The sequence below is a fragment of the Apaloderma vittatum genome, unplaced genomic scaffold, assembly GCF_000703405.1.
Source record: "Apaloderma vittatum isolate BGI_N311 unplaced genomic scaffold, ASM70340v1 scaffold17258, whole genome shotgun sequence".
Classification (NCBI taxonomy): domain Eukaryota; kingdom Metazoa; phylum Chordata; class Aves; order Trogoniformes; family Trogonidae; genus Apaloderma; species Apaloderma vittatum.
This window is the reverse complement of record NW_009731406.1, coordinates 24,947-43,873: the sequence shown is the minus strand read 5'-3', so window position 1 is coordinate 43,873 and position 18,927 is coordinate 24,947. Positions and strand designations below refer to the sequence as shown.

Genomic DNA, 18,927 nt, shown 5'->3' with positions numbered 1-18,927 from the left:
TGGAAGGATTATTCTCTCCAGAAGAATGACTTAGTTTCCGTTGCCCCATCCCTCACGACCTGGCTTAGTCCTTAGCCATTGATTGCAGTTTCAGTACCTGGACTGGGGTTGGAGAAGCTGACTTGAAAATAGCAAAGGTGGAAGTGAAGCTCTTTTACTTTATATATGGGTATTGCATATGGGGAGGAAAACTTCAGACAGTGAGTTTTTCTAACAGGAATCTCAAGGCCTTGCCAAAAATTTAGCAAAGCTATATTTCCTAATAATAAGCAGGAGAGGAGAATGGTGTTGTACAGTGGTGGTATAAAAGGTACGGTGTGGTTGTGTGGCCTCACTAACATGTGAAACAGTCATTTGATATGGTCGATGCTCAGTGGATATACCAAGTGACCAACTGGCAGTGTTTTCCAAATGTTTCTCCTTCCATGCTTGGTTTGAGAATCGCCATCATTTTCAATAATTCTGGAAATAAAACTTGAATGATGTGCATAAAGGCTGCATGTATTCTCTTGTTTCTGAAGCAGGTGATTCTTAGGCAAATTGCCTATAAATCCTAAAAGCATTAATAAGAGCATTAATAAGAGTCATTAAGGCAAAAATTTGTTATTTAAATGTGCTCCATACTATAGGAGAACTTGGGTGTTGTCCATCTAACAGCAATATACCATGTTAGAGCTCAAGAGCATCAGATTTAAAGCAGGACAAAGTTAATTTCAGAATTATATGAGAGGACTGTCTTTGTGTGAAAAGAAAAAAGACTGCTACAGATTTTCTGTAATTTTTCTTGGCTCAGCAAACCCTAATTCCTGTTAACATCAGAAAAGATTTTAGGTACGTTTGCAGAGCAAAACCAACCTGTGTTTCTCCATATTTCCCACTGAAGTCTACATGAGTTACCTCAGTAACTCCAGTAAACCAGAATTTAATCACTGGCTTAGCCAGAATCCTTCAGATCTGAGTCCCAGTGCATTATACAACGTGACACAGAACAGTCCTGACAAGAGAACAAAGTCCATTTCAGTAAGACAACTACATCTCATAAGCCATGGTTTTAAAAGATTAAAGCCACAGTACATGGATTCTGTTGGAGACTATCACTTCTGTCTTGCTTCAAAGCAGAATGCAAACCTGTATATAGATACAAATACACGTGCCTATGCAGGTACGTATATACACACGTATAAACATCTTATACATTAACCTAAATGTGAGTGTGTATATATATATGTATATAAACTCTAAAAGTATACAGTCACAAATGTTCATTAATATAGTTAAAAAACGTACCTCATGCAGAAGGAGTTGTCTTTCTGGGGTGTAGGTCAAATGCATTGCTGCATCGTGCTTTATAAAATGAGATCCATGCTCAGGACCTCGATTTTGTGCCAAAGGATCCCTGAGACCAAGAGAGTAGATCAGTTGTAGTTTGGCAGTAATTTCGTCTAATGACACAAAGCATTTTGCTAAAACAATTACTGATAAGCTCTAAAAATTAATGCTTCTGCTGCATTTCTGCTCATGAGCCATAAGGGGATCTTTGTCTTTCAGCATTACACTGCTCAAGGAAAAAGGAAAGAATTCTGGTTTATGGTTCTGAGTCAGTCTTTTTCTTACCAACATATGGCCCCATTTTTTTGACGTTCTTTAAGCAAGTTGTAAACATAAACTTTGATGCACATGGAGTTTGATTCATGAAGAGTTTAATGTGCGTAATATAAAAGATTCACATAGGTTATATAACATCATTAAATTATTTTTGTGGTTTTGAGTAGTATCCATTGAGGAAAGCAAAATTGTTTCCCTGGGGTCCATTTATCACTGTTTGCTACTAATTAGAAAACTGAAAATGCAATACGCGTGACTCAGATTATCATTGTTGTCTTTGGACTGATGTGTCGTTCCTTGTGCTTCCTCATGAACTTTTATTCATTTTCTAATTAATCTTTCTTCTTTTTCTTTTTTTTTTCTTTTTAAGGTTTCTGACAGATGTGACTCCATCTTCGTTAATGGCAAGGAAATGAAAAGCAAAGTGGATACTATTGTTAACTTCACTTACCAGCATTTTACCACCCAATTAGAAGTGACGGTGTGGGTTCCAAGGCTCCCACTGCAGATAGAGATCTCTGATACAGAGCTTAGCCAGATCAAAGGCTGGAGGATACCCGTCACCTCCAATAAAAGGTATGCTTTCAGCATTGCCATAGCCCAGATACCTGCCCGAGGCCTCTGATTTTAGAGCACAACAAATTTTTAGAGCATTTCTCAGAACCTAAACTCTCCTGTCTAAAATTAGCTTTACAGGCTGTGTTAGCCTTCATTAAAACATCCAACAACGGTACAAGTAGGCTACACTTCATCCTGATCTATATAATTTAAAAGTCAGCAGCTTTGCCTGGAGCATTGATCAATTCCACAATCTCGGGAAATCATATCACACACTCTGATGTACGCGACGCTGTGTTTGTGTGTGATATTCAGCACTGCCAGGACTTAAGTTTTTCTCAACAGTGCTAAATAAAATATGGCTGAGGAGGGAATTGGGTCACTGGGCACTGGCAAGGGCTTTGGACTAGATGATCTTTAAAGGTCCTTTCCCATCCAAACCGTTGTATGATTCTATGACTTTGGGTGATTATTCAGTCCCTCTGCAGAGGCACCGTACAGCAGACCGGGCTGAAGCATTACTTAGCAGATACAAATTAGGCAAAAACATACTTGTGTTCCTATTACAGACTATATTCCGATGAATGGATTCTACCAGGAGAAATGTGGGGAAAAAAAGAGAGGGAGAGGATGGGCCTTTTCAGCTCCATTTGCATGATTCCCTACTGAAAAGACCCACTCTAGAATAACCAACATTTGGACAATTTGCAAGATTAAGAACTTCCAGGAACACTGCTTTATTGGTGGATTTCAGGCTAAGTTGAAAAATACTACCAGAGAACATGACACCAGCTCAAATTTATAATATAGTGAAAAAGCCTTTCTGGCAGCAGTAACCACAATGCTAAATGCTGTGGCAGTTCTAGGTAAAACACTCGATTTGCCCAGGAGAATATCTCAGCTATGGAAGAGCCTCAAAGAGCCCAGAGAGAGGTGGAGCAGAATTACCTAACACTTTATGAGGGCATCAAACTAAGGGTAATAGGACACAATTTACAGGATACTCAGGCAATGAGTCCCAAAGAAGGAGGCTCATTTACCTCTTGGCTACGTGGACATTTTTCCTGGCTACGACAGAAGAAGTTGTGAGGCTCTGGCACAAGAGAAATCGGTGTCTTTGCTTCAGTGATAAAGGCAAAGCTGCCATTTGTGGCAGGGATTTTGCTGAGTAAATGGCTGCAGGATTAGGCCATTGATGTTTATTGCAGGAATAAACTTCCAGCAGCAAGCTCAGTGATCTCGACATTCAACAGTGGTTAACGGTCGTGGACATTCTGACTTTAAACCCATTACACAGAGTGCTGGAAATTTACCCCCTGGTGTCTAGTTGTGATTTATTTGGCCAGCTGAAATAAAGATAACGGTCTGAGAGCCTGCTCTGTTTGCAAGCTGGCAAGCGGTGCAAGTTTGCTGCTGCTCAGAAGGGCTGGCACATAGTCAGCGAGCATTTTCCCTGAAGGGTGGAAAAGTATGGACATGGTATCATTCCCCAGAATTGTAGCTGGTAGTTTGTGACGGTGCATGTCAGCAGTCCATGCCCAAGTGAAGAGGAAAGGTTTCAGCTAGAAAGAAATTATTACTTGTTTTATAGAGCATTCATGTGGATTTTTCTTTTAACTTTGGGGGGGGGGTATTCTAAATCAACAGGCAGTCTAGGACTAGCATTAATTGTACTCACACAGACATTTAATTCATACACAAAGTTCTTACATTTTCCTTTTTAGATTTGGATGGGTTTTACCTGAGGTAGAGGGGCTTTTCCTTTTTTTTTTTTTGAATAAAAAGTCTCTTTAATTTTTCATCTGTTTACACTTCTGTTGCCTTCATAGCCACACATTTCCCAATATCCTAAACATGAGGGAATTTTTCTGATGAGTTTTTAAGTGGTGACCTTAAGCACAAAAGACATTGGGACTACAGTCAGGAGCTGCAGGTTGGTTTCCTCAACTCTCATTCAGTGCCACAGCCAGGTGGACACATTCATTTATTCTCAACAAAGGTGCAGGCTGCAATTCCTCACAGTGCCTGCCCCATGGGTTTCATACAGCGTTAGTGCTGTACAGCGAGAAGGCTGTCTTGTGTGACACCTGAGAATAGGTTTGGAAAGAGAGAGAATGTTTTCATCTTTCAAAAAACCAAAATCCAAGCATGCCCCAGCAGGTGTAGTAGCCACAGCAGTGTATTGCTTCAATTTCATTTTCATGTAAGAGCTAGTATTTACAAATTGAGGGTTTTTTATATCTATCCTTAAAGAAAACCAATTTGAAAAGAAGAGGGCATCCTTCAAAAGTCTCTGGCAGTATGCTTGGGCATTTTTAAATTTAGGTTCAGCTGAACGTGTCCCACAGATAAACTGAAACTGCATCCCTGTCCTCAGGTTTAGTCATGGAAGGATTGTAGTTGTATCTTCTTCATTCCTCACCTCACCACAGACAAAACAATCTTCTACTTTCCTCCTGTCCACTGGGATCACATCGCTCCCTTGTCTTGGCAAAAACTAAACATTACTAGAAAGTAATTCATCAATATACAGAATGTAAAAGTTTTGAGCATTTCATCTAGGGATCGTGCAGAGACACTGCAGCAACCTCCCAACATCCCTTCTTCTCCTCTGGCCTCGTTCCCACCTGCTCAGTGTGGCTGCCCTGGTTCAGTTGTTTGAGGGGCTGAACCAGATGGCAAAATATAACTGAGTTAACAATAATCCTTTAAATGTTTTTATTGGGGCTGTCGACAAAAGAAACGCTTGTGAATCTACTGCCTCAGCATAGATGTTCTTCATCTGACCGTAGCTGCTTCTATTTCTGCCCCAAATCACATCTGTTCTTTCCAGCAATGTTTGTTAACCTAATAAAATGTATTGCTTCTCCCTATAAACCCTGTCATGTTTGTAATTGTAAAATACATATGATTACAGACATGTTTGCTTACTTAACTTCTTGAATAATTTCCACAGAGCGATAAAAAAAGACAGGGTCTTGACAAAAACTTTACAAACGCCACATGCCCAGTTTAGTTTGAACTGTGTTGATTTTCACCTGGTCTGAACTGCTGTAAGAGCAGGAACCTGCTAGAGGAACAGAAATAAAAGACAGGCTGCTTTTTGTGCCAGAAACCAGAAAAAAAGTCTCCCCTATGCAAGAGCAGTAATACAAATTTCATAAATATATGGCAAATCTTTATTATTATCCAGAGAACTTGATCTCTGAGTTGTGATACTGCAGATGTGAACAGCCTCCCTTTCCAGATGAAAGTCAGCTCCTTGGAGCACCTCATGACTAATGCATGGTCCCTGGTCCTTGAACTAGCATGGGCTGACAGAAACTCTGCTCTTGCAACGGGCTGCAAAAAAAAGCCCACAATCTCAGCAAACAAAAGGTGTATTTAAATTAAAGTCAAATATTAGAGTGTAGAAGAGGTCCAGGCAGACTCTGCTAGTCTAACAGGAATATTTATTTTGATTCCTCATGCATCTGCAAAATAATTACCTCCTTCTTGAAGTTCCTGCAGTACCTCTATGCACATACATTTACATGGGATGAGAGGCTTTAGCTTGCATTGATAGGAACTGCACAGCTAAAGGCTCACAGAACAAGCTGGAAATTTAATTTAAGTAAATATTTGCAGCTGGGACAGCGCATTGTTTTCACGCAGCTCCCCGGGAGGCAGGCATCACACAGTATGACTCCAGCATTTTCTTCAGTATCAGGCACACATTTTCCTGGACTTTTACCAGCATCTGGCCCTACTGAACAGCAGCCGATAAAGCCAGCACTGAGTCACGGTGACGGCAAACCTCGGAGTAGCATAAACCTTCAAAACTTACCAGAGGTAACTCAGTCCTTAGGAATGGCCGTCTCTTGAACTAATGGTTAATTAGGTGGCAGCTCTACCGTGATTCTTTCTAATACTAGAGACAAAAGCAAGAAAGCCAGTCCGAGTTAAATGCAGGAAAAGATAAACTGCTTTAGTTAAACCTCTGTGTGAGCCCTGCCACTCAGAATTAAAGCCATACTTTAAGGCAGATCACATGAAACTGGATGAAACCATTCCATCTGTGAATAACAACATCTGCACACAGCCTGAACACACTGTAAATTGAACACCCGTTAGTTAATTGACTTTAATGTCCTATGGAGATAAGGCCACAGAGATTTTTGTTAATAGCTAGACTGTATTTTAAAGTTCTGTAAAGCTTTCAAACTGTGTTTCTTCTTGACTTCCGAGTGAAGCTATATGTACCTTGTTTCTATAGCTTCCGCTAAATCAACTTCTAGTGGTTTTTGTTTTGATTCCAAAACAGATTTATTTTTTTTAATTAGGAGTGTCACAAATGTTTTCTAAATACATGACTCTTTGTAGTGAATATTACAAATTCAAAACCAGCAAAACCCAATTTCTTTAGCATGTTTGGTTTATTTTTTACAGAAAATTAGCTCCTGGCCCAAAATCGTGATGCCTGGTTTGAGGGTGGTGCAAATGAGAAGTGGCATACTTGAACTGCTCACAGACAGTGTCTATAATATAAAGTTGACAGATCACTGATTAGGTCAGTCCTAGCAGGCACCCTTGTAACAGGGATGCTGTTTTAACACAGCTCCCTGGCAAAGGCATTCTCCGTGTGAAATGTAAATTAAATGTAATTCTGGAAACCTCGGTTCACTCTAGCAAAGCAAAAAAAATTTCCAGGCAAGTTTGTCAAGCGGCAAGAAGACTGATAAGAAGGATTCTGGGAGATATACAGAGCTAACCTTGGAGATAGCCAAAGGGTCAATATGCAGCAATAGCTTATATTCATGAGGATATGTCTTAAAAAGAAAATGAGCTTACTGCTTAATGAAAGCTTTTAAGCCTACTGAAAAACCTGTAACAAGAAGTTTAAGACTCTAAAGGGACCTATGCAATTCATTGGATCGCAAACATTTTCTGTGCCCATGGACAAAACACTGAAATACTCTGACTTACTAACTGAATCATGGATTTGTGGCTTTGAAGTAGAAATGGATATAATTTGTTTAAAAACCAGAAAGAGAGTGAGTCAGTACCTGGCAAAGCAGACTTGCAACGCTTGTTTTGAAAATTCAAACACCTCTCTTTTTCCTTTGTCCTGACACAAGAAAGTGCCTTGCCCATTCAAGGGCTTAGGGATGCTTTTCTGACGTTCCACATCTGCATACAATAAAACCCATTTATTTCTAAGGAGAAGGATACAGACACGAACAGCTATGAATGTTTTTGTAATGAAACCGAGCCCTTACTTTTGTTTATTAGAGATACCACATGGCAATAGTTGGACCTGAGTCATCTTTTCATGGTTGGTAGTGCTGGCTGCCCAGAGTCTTAAACGTGGTAATAAGGGCAGGAGTGCTCCCTCTGTGCCCTTACACAGCTCACCTTATCTCTGGTCATTCTTCCCACAACTCACATTTAGGAGCTGTATGGGGCTGAAATATTCTTCCCCTCAAAGTTGTTTTGAAAATATTTCCTTCTGAACAGTCCAGTAGTTACAGTTCTAAATAGTGAAAGTAGAAATAAACGAGCATAGAAATAAATGGAACAGTAATACATTGGATCTGAGTAAAACATCTGGTTGTGTAATAGAAACGGAAAGCCGAGTTGTGTAAAAAAAATTAAGTCAGTGTGAATGCTGAACATGTGAACATTTTTCTTCAAGTCACAGAACACTGGTTCTGCGTCTTTTTTTTTTTCCCAGAAGAGAACTGGTTCTGTGGCTCTTTTCCCCAAAATCCCGTAAGTACTTCTGACCTGAATAGCTTCTGTGCATTTTCCTCCAGTTCTGCACAGGTACTAATGTTACTGTCTGTCTTACGAAAAGAGGGTCAAATCCCAAAATCTCAGAGCTAAACTTGGTTTTCCCAAAGTCTGAGATTATTCAGAGGGGGCTTATGGTTTAGATGAGTCAAAGAGGGTCAGAATACAGGAATAAATTGGAAGTGGGAACACTAAGAAGTTCTTAAACTCTTTTAGAGTATTATACAGTCAAAAGCAATCTGAGTAGGCATGGGCCCCATAAGCTCTGTGCACATCCCCCTTCTGGTACTTTCTTTGTTTTGCTGACAGGCTGACTTGAGCTCATAGTCCAGATTGACTCTTGGGAAGGAGAGAACAACTGAAAGTTTACCTGAAACAGCCAGCTAGTCTAATTCTGCAAGACTAATTTCTTCGTGTAATGCAAATCCTATTTTAGGATCCTGGGGTTTTTTTCTTGACAATTCAGTGGTTATTCAATGTTATTTTATTCAGCAACTAATGATGGACACTACTGTTTTACACATACAAACCCCAAAATGCTGTACCAGATAGCATTAACCTGAGGCTACATATATATATTCAGCTAACAAGTGATGCACCGAAAATGTATTTCCAGTGTATTAGATTCTGTGACACCAGGACCTTATATCATTTTGAAGAGCACAAGGGCTTTTCATAGATCTGTTTTCAGCTTACCGTTTGCCAACTTTGTCATAAAACAATTTATAACAAAAGCAATTCTGCTTCATAATAGTTTTTCATAGCTGGTATTTCAAAGGAGAAGATAAAGGAACACAGTAAACACAAAACTACTTCCCAAAACACTGTGAAAAATAAGAGGCTTACCCTGCATTTTCCACCCTTGCTACAGAGCTGGCTTCAGGCTCAAGAAATAAGTAAAGGAGGAAGGCAAATTATTTCTGTGCAATGAATTCCATGGCATGGGGGCATAATGAGTAAAAGTGTGACTACCTAGCACTTAATACCTGACTTGAGAGATAAGAGAATCCACGTGTTTGTCCTAAGGAATAAACAATAGCAAAGGAAAAAAAAAAAATTGATGGGAAACTCGGTTTCATACCAGACAAAGTTCTGCGAGGTGTTACAGCACCGCTATCACGTACAAATCCCTGTGATGCCTTCTATAAGGCTTAGGGAGAGCTGTTGTACTGTCACGGCCTACATTTTGCAAAGAGGACAGATAGAAAATCTTGACGAAAACGTGTCCAATGCCGCAGTTGTTTCTGTGGGGTGAGTGGCAGTCTCAGCAGCCTGTCTTGGTGTTTGTACATCTGAGTCACTGATGTCCTGAATGATTGCTTAAGTGCTTCATTTGCTTTTTTGGAAGCCCTGTGTGGTCATCACATGACTAAATATACCAGACGCTTGCATGAACTGTATAGATTTAAGGTGAAATCATGGTATTTTTCTCAAATGCAGAGGGCTTAACGAACCTATGAGACAAAGATGTGGGATGAGGTGAGGAGGCATTACATAAGCAGGGGATCCTGAATGTGTTACAGTAGTGTTGAAGAGATGAGCCAAGTGATACAAATATTACAGGCAGAAGAGGAGGAAGGGATGCTGCTGAGCTGCTACAGGGGCTTCTTCCAGAACTGCCCTCTTGTAAACATCTCACACTGCTTTCCTTACCCCTCTGCAAGATTTAGCTGCTGCTTGGAGATGCGGTGAACAAGTGGTTCCACTGAAGTCTCAGCAATGACAGATACATTTTCAAGTTGCTGGAAGGTCCCACTCAAGCAAACAATTCACTAACCAAAGTGACGGTAGGTTTTAAATCATTCAGCACTGAAGAACCTCACCCAGATTCAGTAACCTGCACATCCAAAATCAGGATTCCTATCTCCCCAACAGCAGCAGATGATGGTAACATTAATCTAATTGAAAAAAAACCATTCAACTGAGGCTCTGCAGTGCTGTAGGCAGATCACTGCAATGCAGATAATGCTGGATCTATTTGCAGGCCTACCCGTGACAGTGAGGATGAAGAGGATGATGAGAAAAAAGGAAGAGGTTGTACCCTCCAGTACCAGCATGCCATGGTGCGAGTCCTCACACAGTTTGTAGCTGAATCCTCTGAGTTTGGAGGCCACTTGACCTATATGCTAGGCTCTGAGTGGCAGTTTGACATCACTGACCTTGTGACTGATTTCATGAAGGTAGAAGAACCCAAGATCGCTAAGCTTCAAGACGGCCGAGTTCTGGTTGGTCGTGAGCACGGCATCACCACGGTCCAGGTACAGCCCAGGGCGTATCCGCATCTTCTGCAGCCAGAGTTCTGGATGCACACACACACAATAGCTCGTTAGCTTATAAAATTAATTGCTCTCAGAGAAAATATAAGCTGAAAGATAAAATGGCATGCTAAATGTAAAAGAAAGCTTGAATGGATTTTTGTTTTTACTGTTTGTCACTTCCATAAGGTAACTTTAGGTGAAACTTCTGAAGGGATTTATCCATGTTAGTGTGACTAGCACCACAGTGACGTTTTCTGAACAGTGGAGCAAGTCTCATGATGCAGACAGCTAGCTGCTTTTAATTGAAGTGGGACCTTATGAACCAGTTAGGAAATTCTACCAAAGATCTACATGCATCTTTATATGTTTAAACATCTTTGTAAAATTAGTCCTTTTATGTTCAGAAATGAAACACGTAATGTGGACACAAATAATCTTCAGGAATCTTTCAGAGTGTTTATTTTCACCACCTGTCTCTCCAACTTCATGCGTATTTCTTAATGAAAACTAGGAATACAAGCACTGGAGCTCTTCTTATTAGCTGCAAACATCCATAATGTTCCAGTCACACTAAGTTTAAGGTACTTTTAGGGCTCAACTCCTTTCAGCCTAAAACCAACATCACAAAAAGGTCTAGGGAATTCTGCCCTTAACATGTCTTTCACTCCAGTGACTATAAAAGAGGAGAAGGCAGCTAGTTCTGAGTTTAGACAAATCATACCTCAAATATTTTGGGCTTGAACCAGCTGTTTCCAACATCAGGAGAAACATGCTCCTATTGAGCTTGTTAGAAACAAGGTCTTAGAGCAAACTGAGAGGACTATTTTGGCATTGAAAAATGCAGACAGGAAGCAAGTGGGATTTTCAAAGCCCTTTGCAAATCTCACTTTCATTCCATTCAGGTCCTCTGCCCCTATAAAAGCATCAGGCCAAGTTTCTATCAGCCAGCCTTGTACACTTATTTAGTCCCTTACAGACTTTTAGCGTTAATCAGTGTCCTACACCATGTCTTGTACTAAACTACATTCATAGGAGTTTTTTGTAGACCATACGGAAATGTCTGGGGTTTTTTAAGAACAAATCCATTTAATTTAATCTATACTCCATTGTTGAGATGAAGCTGCAATTTTGAAGTGTTTGGTTGTTTTATTACAATATTTTAAAAACGTGTAGTAATTTAGCAGTGAATGAGTGTAATGTCTTGGGGGAAACATCAGTTATACCTTATCCATGGATGTGACAAACCCAGGATTAATCCGAAGTGCTATGCCAATTAAAGTCTATTCTTGCATTACAACACAGTTGGTGTTTCATGCAAGGTGTTTGCTTTCCCTTTCAAGGTTCTGTCACCTCTTTCCGATTCCATCTTGGCAGAGAAGACCGTCATAGTTTTAGATGACCGTGTAACCATTACAGATCTAGGTGTACAACTAGTTTCAGGCTTGTCCATCTCTTTACAAAGCAGCAAAGGAAATAAGAGAGCTATCGTTTCTACCACCTCTGCATATGATATCCTTCATACTCCAAAACAGGTACAACCCAAAATACTATCTAGAATTAATGTATTTGTTTACAGTCAGAAGCTGGGGAAAAGATACTTACTGTAAATTTTAGACAGTTGAGCCCAAAGGACTTTTGGCTGCATGTACAGAAGTTTTCACAATCTGCGTTGCTGAAATCTGAAGAGTTTGCACTTACTTTGAAGTCTATAATCTGTGGAATAAAATAGCTTTCGATGAGACCACAGAATAAATGACATATATCTTTTATATTGTATTTATTGTAGAATTCAGAGGAAGTGTAACTTTCTTTTTAGCACTAGTAATTTGCAGTAAGAAGACAAATCATTTTGATCAAAACATCCTTAATAATAGTGGTTCTATAGTTGCCAGAAAAGACTACAATCACTTCTGTATATTTCACATAATGTTGTATATTTGAAAGCATGACAGAAAATTTACAATATTGCATTGAGATGTGTTCTTAACCTCATTTGTTTCAATGGGCTGAATGGGAACACCATTCTGACACCTAACAGCTCTGCAAGTTGTATTAAACACAGCATTGGAACTGCAGTATTACAGAAATTCCCCATTATAGGTCCCTTATACAATTAATTAACAAGGATTTTGGAAATATTATTATTTTCATCATGAGGCCCTGGCATTCAAAAGAGGCTTCTCACTTAAGGAAGAAAGAAGAATTGCCACATTATTTTTGGTTGGCACCTTTTATTAAATTTAGAAGGCCATGTTTTTGATACCTCCTGAAGATGAGATAAATGCCTAAGAGGTCTAGAGAATATGCAAGAAAATAAGAAGCAGAGTAGAAATTTTGATTTTTTTTAAATCAAAATAAACCAAATTTAAACTGTTTATTTTGCCAGTGTCAAAGAGATCTAAACAACTGACTAGCATGTGCTGTCTTACTGTTCACACATTTACTTTCTGTCTTTTCTTGTCCTCTCTCCCCTCAGGAAGCCATAGTCAGTGCTTGGGTTTTGTTCAGTGATGGGTCGGTGACGCCATTAGATATCTATGACTCCAAGGACTTCTCGATCACTATTACTTCACTGGATGAGATGGTTGTGTCTACACACCAAAACCTTCAGTCCAAATGGCCCGCAGTGGTGGCGGAAGGGGATGGGCAAGGACCTCTAATTAAAATTGAGATGGTGATCAGTGAGCCGTGTCAGAAGACTAAGCGGAAGAGCATTCTGGCTGTTGGGAAAGGAAGTGTCAAAGTGAAATTTGGACAAAAAGATTCTGACCAAAAAGGAAGCACTAATGAAATTGATGATGACGACAGAGATTTTAAAAACCATGCAAGCAATTCTATAGAAAAACCTGCAGAACAAGAGAGGACAGCACAAGAATGGTCCAAAAACCATGAGGACATGTCCAGTCATGAGGACAATGCAAACAAAAGCACAACTTTCATATCTGCCATTGATCAGGAGTCCCTGGAGGATGGCCAGCTTCAGAATAACCCAACTGCCTTCACAGGTTTCCCTACGCAAGTAGAAATACCAGGAGAAAACAATCCCAGCGATCTCACACTGACTTCAAGAGGGTTAACAGATTTGGAGATTGGCATGTATGCCCTGCTCTGTGTTTTCTGCTTAGCAATCTTGGTCTTTTTGATTAACTGTGTGGCATTTGCTTGGAAGTACAGGCATAAAAGGTTTGCTGTGAGTGAGCAAGGCAATATTCCTCATTCCCATGATTGGGTCTGGCTTGGAAATGAGGTTGAACTGCTGGAAAACCCAGTTGACATTTCACTTCCGTCAGAGGAGTGCACTACCATGATTGACAGAGGAATGCAGTTTGAAGAAAGCAATTTTCTCCTTAATGGGAGTTCTCAGAAGACTCTTCATAATCATATCCTCAGATCCTCTGAGTACCTTTGTGAAAAAGAAGTTAAAAGTGAACCTATAAATCCTTCTGGGCCAAAGCAGAAGCGAGTAAAGTTCACTTCATATACAACAATACTGCCGGAGGATGGAGGCCCCTACACCAACTCAATTCTATTTGACAGTGATGATAATATTAAATGGGTATGCCAAGATATGAATCTTGGCGATTCCAAGGAACTTAGGGACTATATGGAAAGACTGCAAGACAATATGTAAAACTGCTTTCTTATGTTTGTAATCACCTTTATGCCTTCTGTTTATGGATGGTGGAGCAGTCAGTCCAGTCGGCAATAGGAACAAGACAGCCCAACTTTGGAGGTACTGAGATGATAACCTGGTATTGCTGAGCAGGTGCAAGAGGCTGGCTGAGTTAAACCTGTTTCACCACAAACCAGGATGTGCCCCTAAAACAGCTACTCGTAGGTGTTGGAGGTGTCACACGTGGTGGCTGTTTTTGTATACTGCCTGGTACTAGCAAAATGCTAATACAACTACGCTCAGACTCAGAGAAGACTTCATTTGTTTGTCATCTCTCATGATAAATGGTAAATCAGAAAAGAAAGGGATGTTTGTTTGCATTGATTTTTCTAGTCGTCGTCCTTTGTAAAGCACAGTGGACATTTCTTGCTTACAGCCTGAAACGAGGCTTACTTAAAAGGGATCTGAATGAATCTAATTTTATTGCCTATGTGCAATGCAGCCAAGTAGTCGTCGTCTTTTTTTACAGATATGAAAACCCTCATGTGGTTAATTTCTTTTCCTGTTGTTTATGAATTTTATTTGACTTAGGGAACATTAAATATTTTCTTCAATGCTTTTTTTTTCTCCCTGGTTGTACCAAAGTGTAGTACAGTAATATTTATAATGATTTAAGTTTTCTATTCATCTGCATCTGTCCCTAGAGATACCGCCTTCATCACTGATTATCCTTCTCCTTTCCATATGGGTATATGGGTCGTTAGTATTTGAAACATAGAAAGGTATTAGAACTCTTACTGGGAAAGGGTTGTATCTTCTTACAGGGAACTGTAAATACAATAATAAACCCTGGAAAATAAAAAAAAAGGAGTAGCCCTGGGTCTACTTTTGTCATTGCTACTATGAAAAAGTAACCTGCAACAAAACAGCACGTATTTCAAAGGAAAATGCTTTGCTGAAACAGCGGCTTGGTTGGCAATACACAGTATTATCAGAACAAGAAAGTCAAATGTGGTATTGAAACACCTAGAATAAGAAGGAAATTTCTTAGTGAAAGCTTGGAGTCACTGTCATTCTGTCCTAGTTAATACATAGATCATAGAGTTTAGCAGGACAAAGAAATGCATGCTCACAGCTAAGGCCCTGGACTTCGTCTAAAACATCTCTGACCATCAGGCTGTTAAAGAGAAAAGCTTTACACTATGATTCATTAAAAAAAGAAGAAGGAAAGAAAAGACCCACTGGGCACATTATAAAATGACTATTCCGAATTTTGACAAGGAATACATGATGGAGAGTCAAAGCAGCCATTTCATGTCCATTACATGCATTTTTTTTTTACTGAAGGATGACTGAAAAAAAATGGAAAATTACATTTGGGAAAAAAAAGAAGCTTCTTAACAAAAACAATAAAGCACATATTCTTGTGATGGATCCTGTGCAATAAACACAAGAACCCGATTACAACTGCCTTACATACTGTAGTTCTCACCTTTTAGGTAGGTTAAGATCAGATTTGAATTTTGTAATTCAGCTCTGATCCTAGAACAGACCAGACAACCTTAACTATGGAAAATTCTGCATTTGGAACCTAATCCACAACTGGAAACATATTTAATAGAACTACTGCAAAATATAAGACTTCTAATGGTGAGACTAGAAAGTGAGGACACCTAGTTTATAAAAGTGATTAGAGACTTATATTTGCTGGCACCGAACGGCGTGGGGAGGGGCTGGCATCTGTTGTAATCTAATTTTAAGTAGAGAAAGTAAGAGAGCACAGAGATGCTTCTGTTTTGTAAGGGATGCAGCACTTGTGCATCAAATGAAATCTTGGGTTGTTCAACAAATATTCTCTCCTCTTTAAATGGAATATTAATTCCTGCTATGATCTTTACTACTAGCAATGTGAAAATCCCCTTTTAGAATGTAATATCTCTTCCCAATGTGCTATTTCATATTTGGCCCAACCATAAATCAAGAATATGGTTTGCACCATAGTAAATGAGTGTAAATCAACCACAAAAAAATTAGTCTTGAAATCAGAGGAAATGAAAAATCTACAACTGCAGATTCATGTAACCTTTCTCTTTTTTTTTTTTTTACATGAAAGTTCTGTGGAAAAATGGCAATACAAAATAAAATAAGTGGGAAGTAAAACAGGAATAACACCAATATAAGGGGGTTATTCTGGATTTATGCTGGTTTGAGCACTTATGCTTCTCAAAATCAAAAGGAAAAGAATTTAGATTAATGTATTTGATGCAAAATGTAGTTCTGAGTTCGTCCTTTAAAAATGAAATATCTCAAATTTTGGTTTGAAAATTATTACATACTTTAAATGTAAGTAAATTGAATTTAAAATTATTTTTTTAACAAACCATTTTTCCGATTCACTGAATTTTTTTAATGACTTTTAAACAGTTTATTTTATTCATGGAATATATAATATTCCACCTTGCTGTTAAATGAACAGCATTTATACATTGATAAACGAGCCTCTGCTTTTGAGATCACAAAGCAAAGGTAGCCACATGATCAAAAGGCACAGTATATATGTTTGTATGCAGAAAACTAGAAATGCCTAAAAGAGAAAATAGAAACTATACTGATAGACTAATTAGAACTATGCTTCAGGAGGTGCCCAGGAAAGCAACACCTGTAATTCAATAATGAACAAGCAGTACATCTGATTTACAGCACGTGTGGAGAAGAGTTTGTGAGCGAGTTTCTGTGCCTGCTCTCAAGGAAAGGCAGCGTGTTGCATCGATACATGTGCCAGGGGACACCCGCGAAAAGTTCCGTAAGCAAAGACTGGGTTAACTGTCCATGGAGGGTTTGTGAACTTTAAAAATAAAGCTGACGCCAGACCCTCAGCTCTGGTAATCAGAGCTGAGTGATATGTGGCAGCTGAACAGCAGCAAACAGAGACTAGAAAAGCCAGAGCTCGTAATTCTCATCTGTGCAAAGCTTTTTATTTCATTTGGCCGTTGGAGCCTAACTCCATGTGGCTTGTCTACACCTTCTTTCTTATTTAAGTAAAAACTAGGGAAATGAGTGCCCTGCTCTCCTCTTCACATAGAACCACATAGATGAACATTTTGAGCTGCTGTTTCTTAACTCATCAGTTTTACAGCCATATAACACATACAAACGGTCCATTATACAATGGAGAAAAAACCATGTATTTCAAGGTAGAGTACCCTATGAATGAAATACTGATTTTTCATAGTGGATACGCTCTTTTCTGAAATATAAATCATGTGCACTACATTGAAATACACTATAGTGTATTGTGAAATGCATACATTAATTGCTGATTCTATAACACTGAATATGTATATACATCACACCCAAGATATTTATACAATATAATAAGTCTTAGATGTATAACAATGAATTCTGTACAAATAAACTGTAAGTTAAGATAATGAAAGAGAACTTTTATATCTGTGTAATTTGTATGCTGATTAAGTTATTCAAGCCTCAGTCTTCATCTTTAAATGTGCCCTTTAAAAAACCCACTTATTTTCTATAGGCAGATGTCTGAAAGAAAGACTTCACTCTTCAGAAAAGAAGCTAAAAGACTGTGAAAGAAACAGATTCTGCTGAAGAAATAAACATAATGTTCATGTGATGTATGTTTTCGGTTTTTAGACTGACTGAATCATTCTGTGTCTATACTGGCCAGGGTGATCTGCTAGTTGGGTTGAGGGTGATGTGCCCGTGCAGCGTGGGAGCACTAAGTCAGCAGAATCACCTGCACATGGATTGCTCACGTGTCTTCCCGCTCAAAGCATCACAAATTGACCGGATTGTACAGTCCAAGGGTTTCACCCAACCTCCCCTGCAAATGGTGCTCCAGCCCTCTCTGCCTGCAGTGAGCGATCCTTTCCCTGTGCCAAACGTAAAGAACAGACGAGAGTATTAAATGACTGTTGTCTTGCGAAGAACAGTGGAGAGGTGGGTTTGGATGCAAAGCAAAAGGGGACAAACTTAACCTGTCCCTTTAGCTCTCTGGTGCGAATCATCATAGGTCAGAGTTTTGATTCAGAGTGTTCACAATTTGCTTACGTTCCCATTAGAATCAAAGAGTCTCACAATTACTAAGTGACCACTCATCTCATTGCAAGAGCTATAGGAAAGCAGCTTGCTAATGCCAAAACAGGAAATTGAGCCTCAGGTTTTGGCTGTTGCTCAAGGTCTTGGAGATGGTGGCAGAAAGAGGAACACAGACTCTCCTGAAGCCTCCCACAGACAGGACAGGACAGGACATCAGCACTCAGGAGGTGCCTCCACCGTCCTTTTGCCAGGTCAGCTGGACCATGTTTAAGATCTGACTGTACAATCTCACTGTAAAGGTATGGGCTGCCTTTGAGCCAGTGGGAGCAATTTAACATCACCTGAATGATTTAATGATTGCTATTGTCATTTCTAATATATTGAAATGTCTTTCTGTATAAAGTCAACTGCATGAATGCATTGAAAACTGTGATTTAGGAAGTGCCTCAGAGAACCTAAACTTTAATGTGCTTTGAGCAGAAATTCCAGTTGGTCACCATTTAGTATTTTCAACAGTGAGATAAGAAACATTCTCCGGTTAGCTCAGTGGTTTGAGCACGGTGCTGACAACAATGACAACACCGAGGTCGCGGGTTCGATTCCCGCTCGGTCCCCATGTGGTGTCTGGTCTAGTCGAGAGGTGGCGTCCCTGCCCATAACAGGGAGGTTGGACTAGATGATCTCTAAGGTCCCTTCTAGCCTCGGCCATTCTATGATCTACAAACTACAGTTGGAACCTATTTGCCATTACTATGACACCCTTTCCCTTAGCAGCATCTTACTAAAGAGATGCCAGTGGGTCTGCGTGCCTTGCACTTCTCTAGCCAGTATAACTAAAGGTATCAGACTATGAGCTTTTACAGAAAAACAGTCTTTATGCTTATATTTACACACACACTCTCAACTGTTCAAAACAATTATCATAGGTGTAAATTTTAACTACCCATGTGTGTGTGCTATATAACTGAAAATTACCGACATTCATTTGGGAAAGATGTAGCCCAACAAATAAAATTTTTTGGGTTTTGTGGGGTTTTTTTCTGTTCTTCCAAAAAAGTA

The 18,927-nt window shown here is 39.4% G+C and overlaps 1 protein-coding gene across 1 annotated transcript; it reads left to right on the top strand.

The window, feature by feature from the left end:
• The first annotated feature begins 1,972 nt into the window (after positions 1-1,972).
• On the top strand, positions 1,973-13,824 carry LOC104267038 (transmembrane protein 132B-like). Its single transcript, XM_009875177.1, has 4 exons — positions 1,973-2,181; positions 9,920-10,193; positions 11,534-11,725; positions 12,670-13,824. Exons 1-4 carry the CDS (start codon positions 2,018-2,020, stop codon positions 13,822-13,824), a joined length of 1,785 nt encoding a protein of 594 aa, XP_009873479.1. The 5' UTR covers positions 1,973-2,017.
• Positions 13,825-18,927: the final 5,103 nt, after the last annotated feature.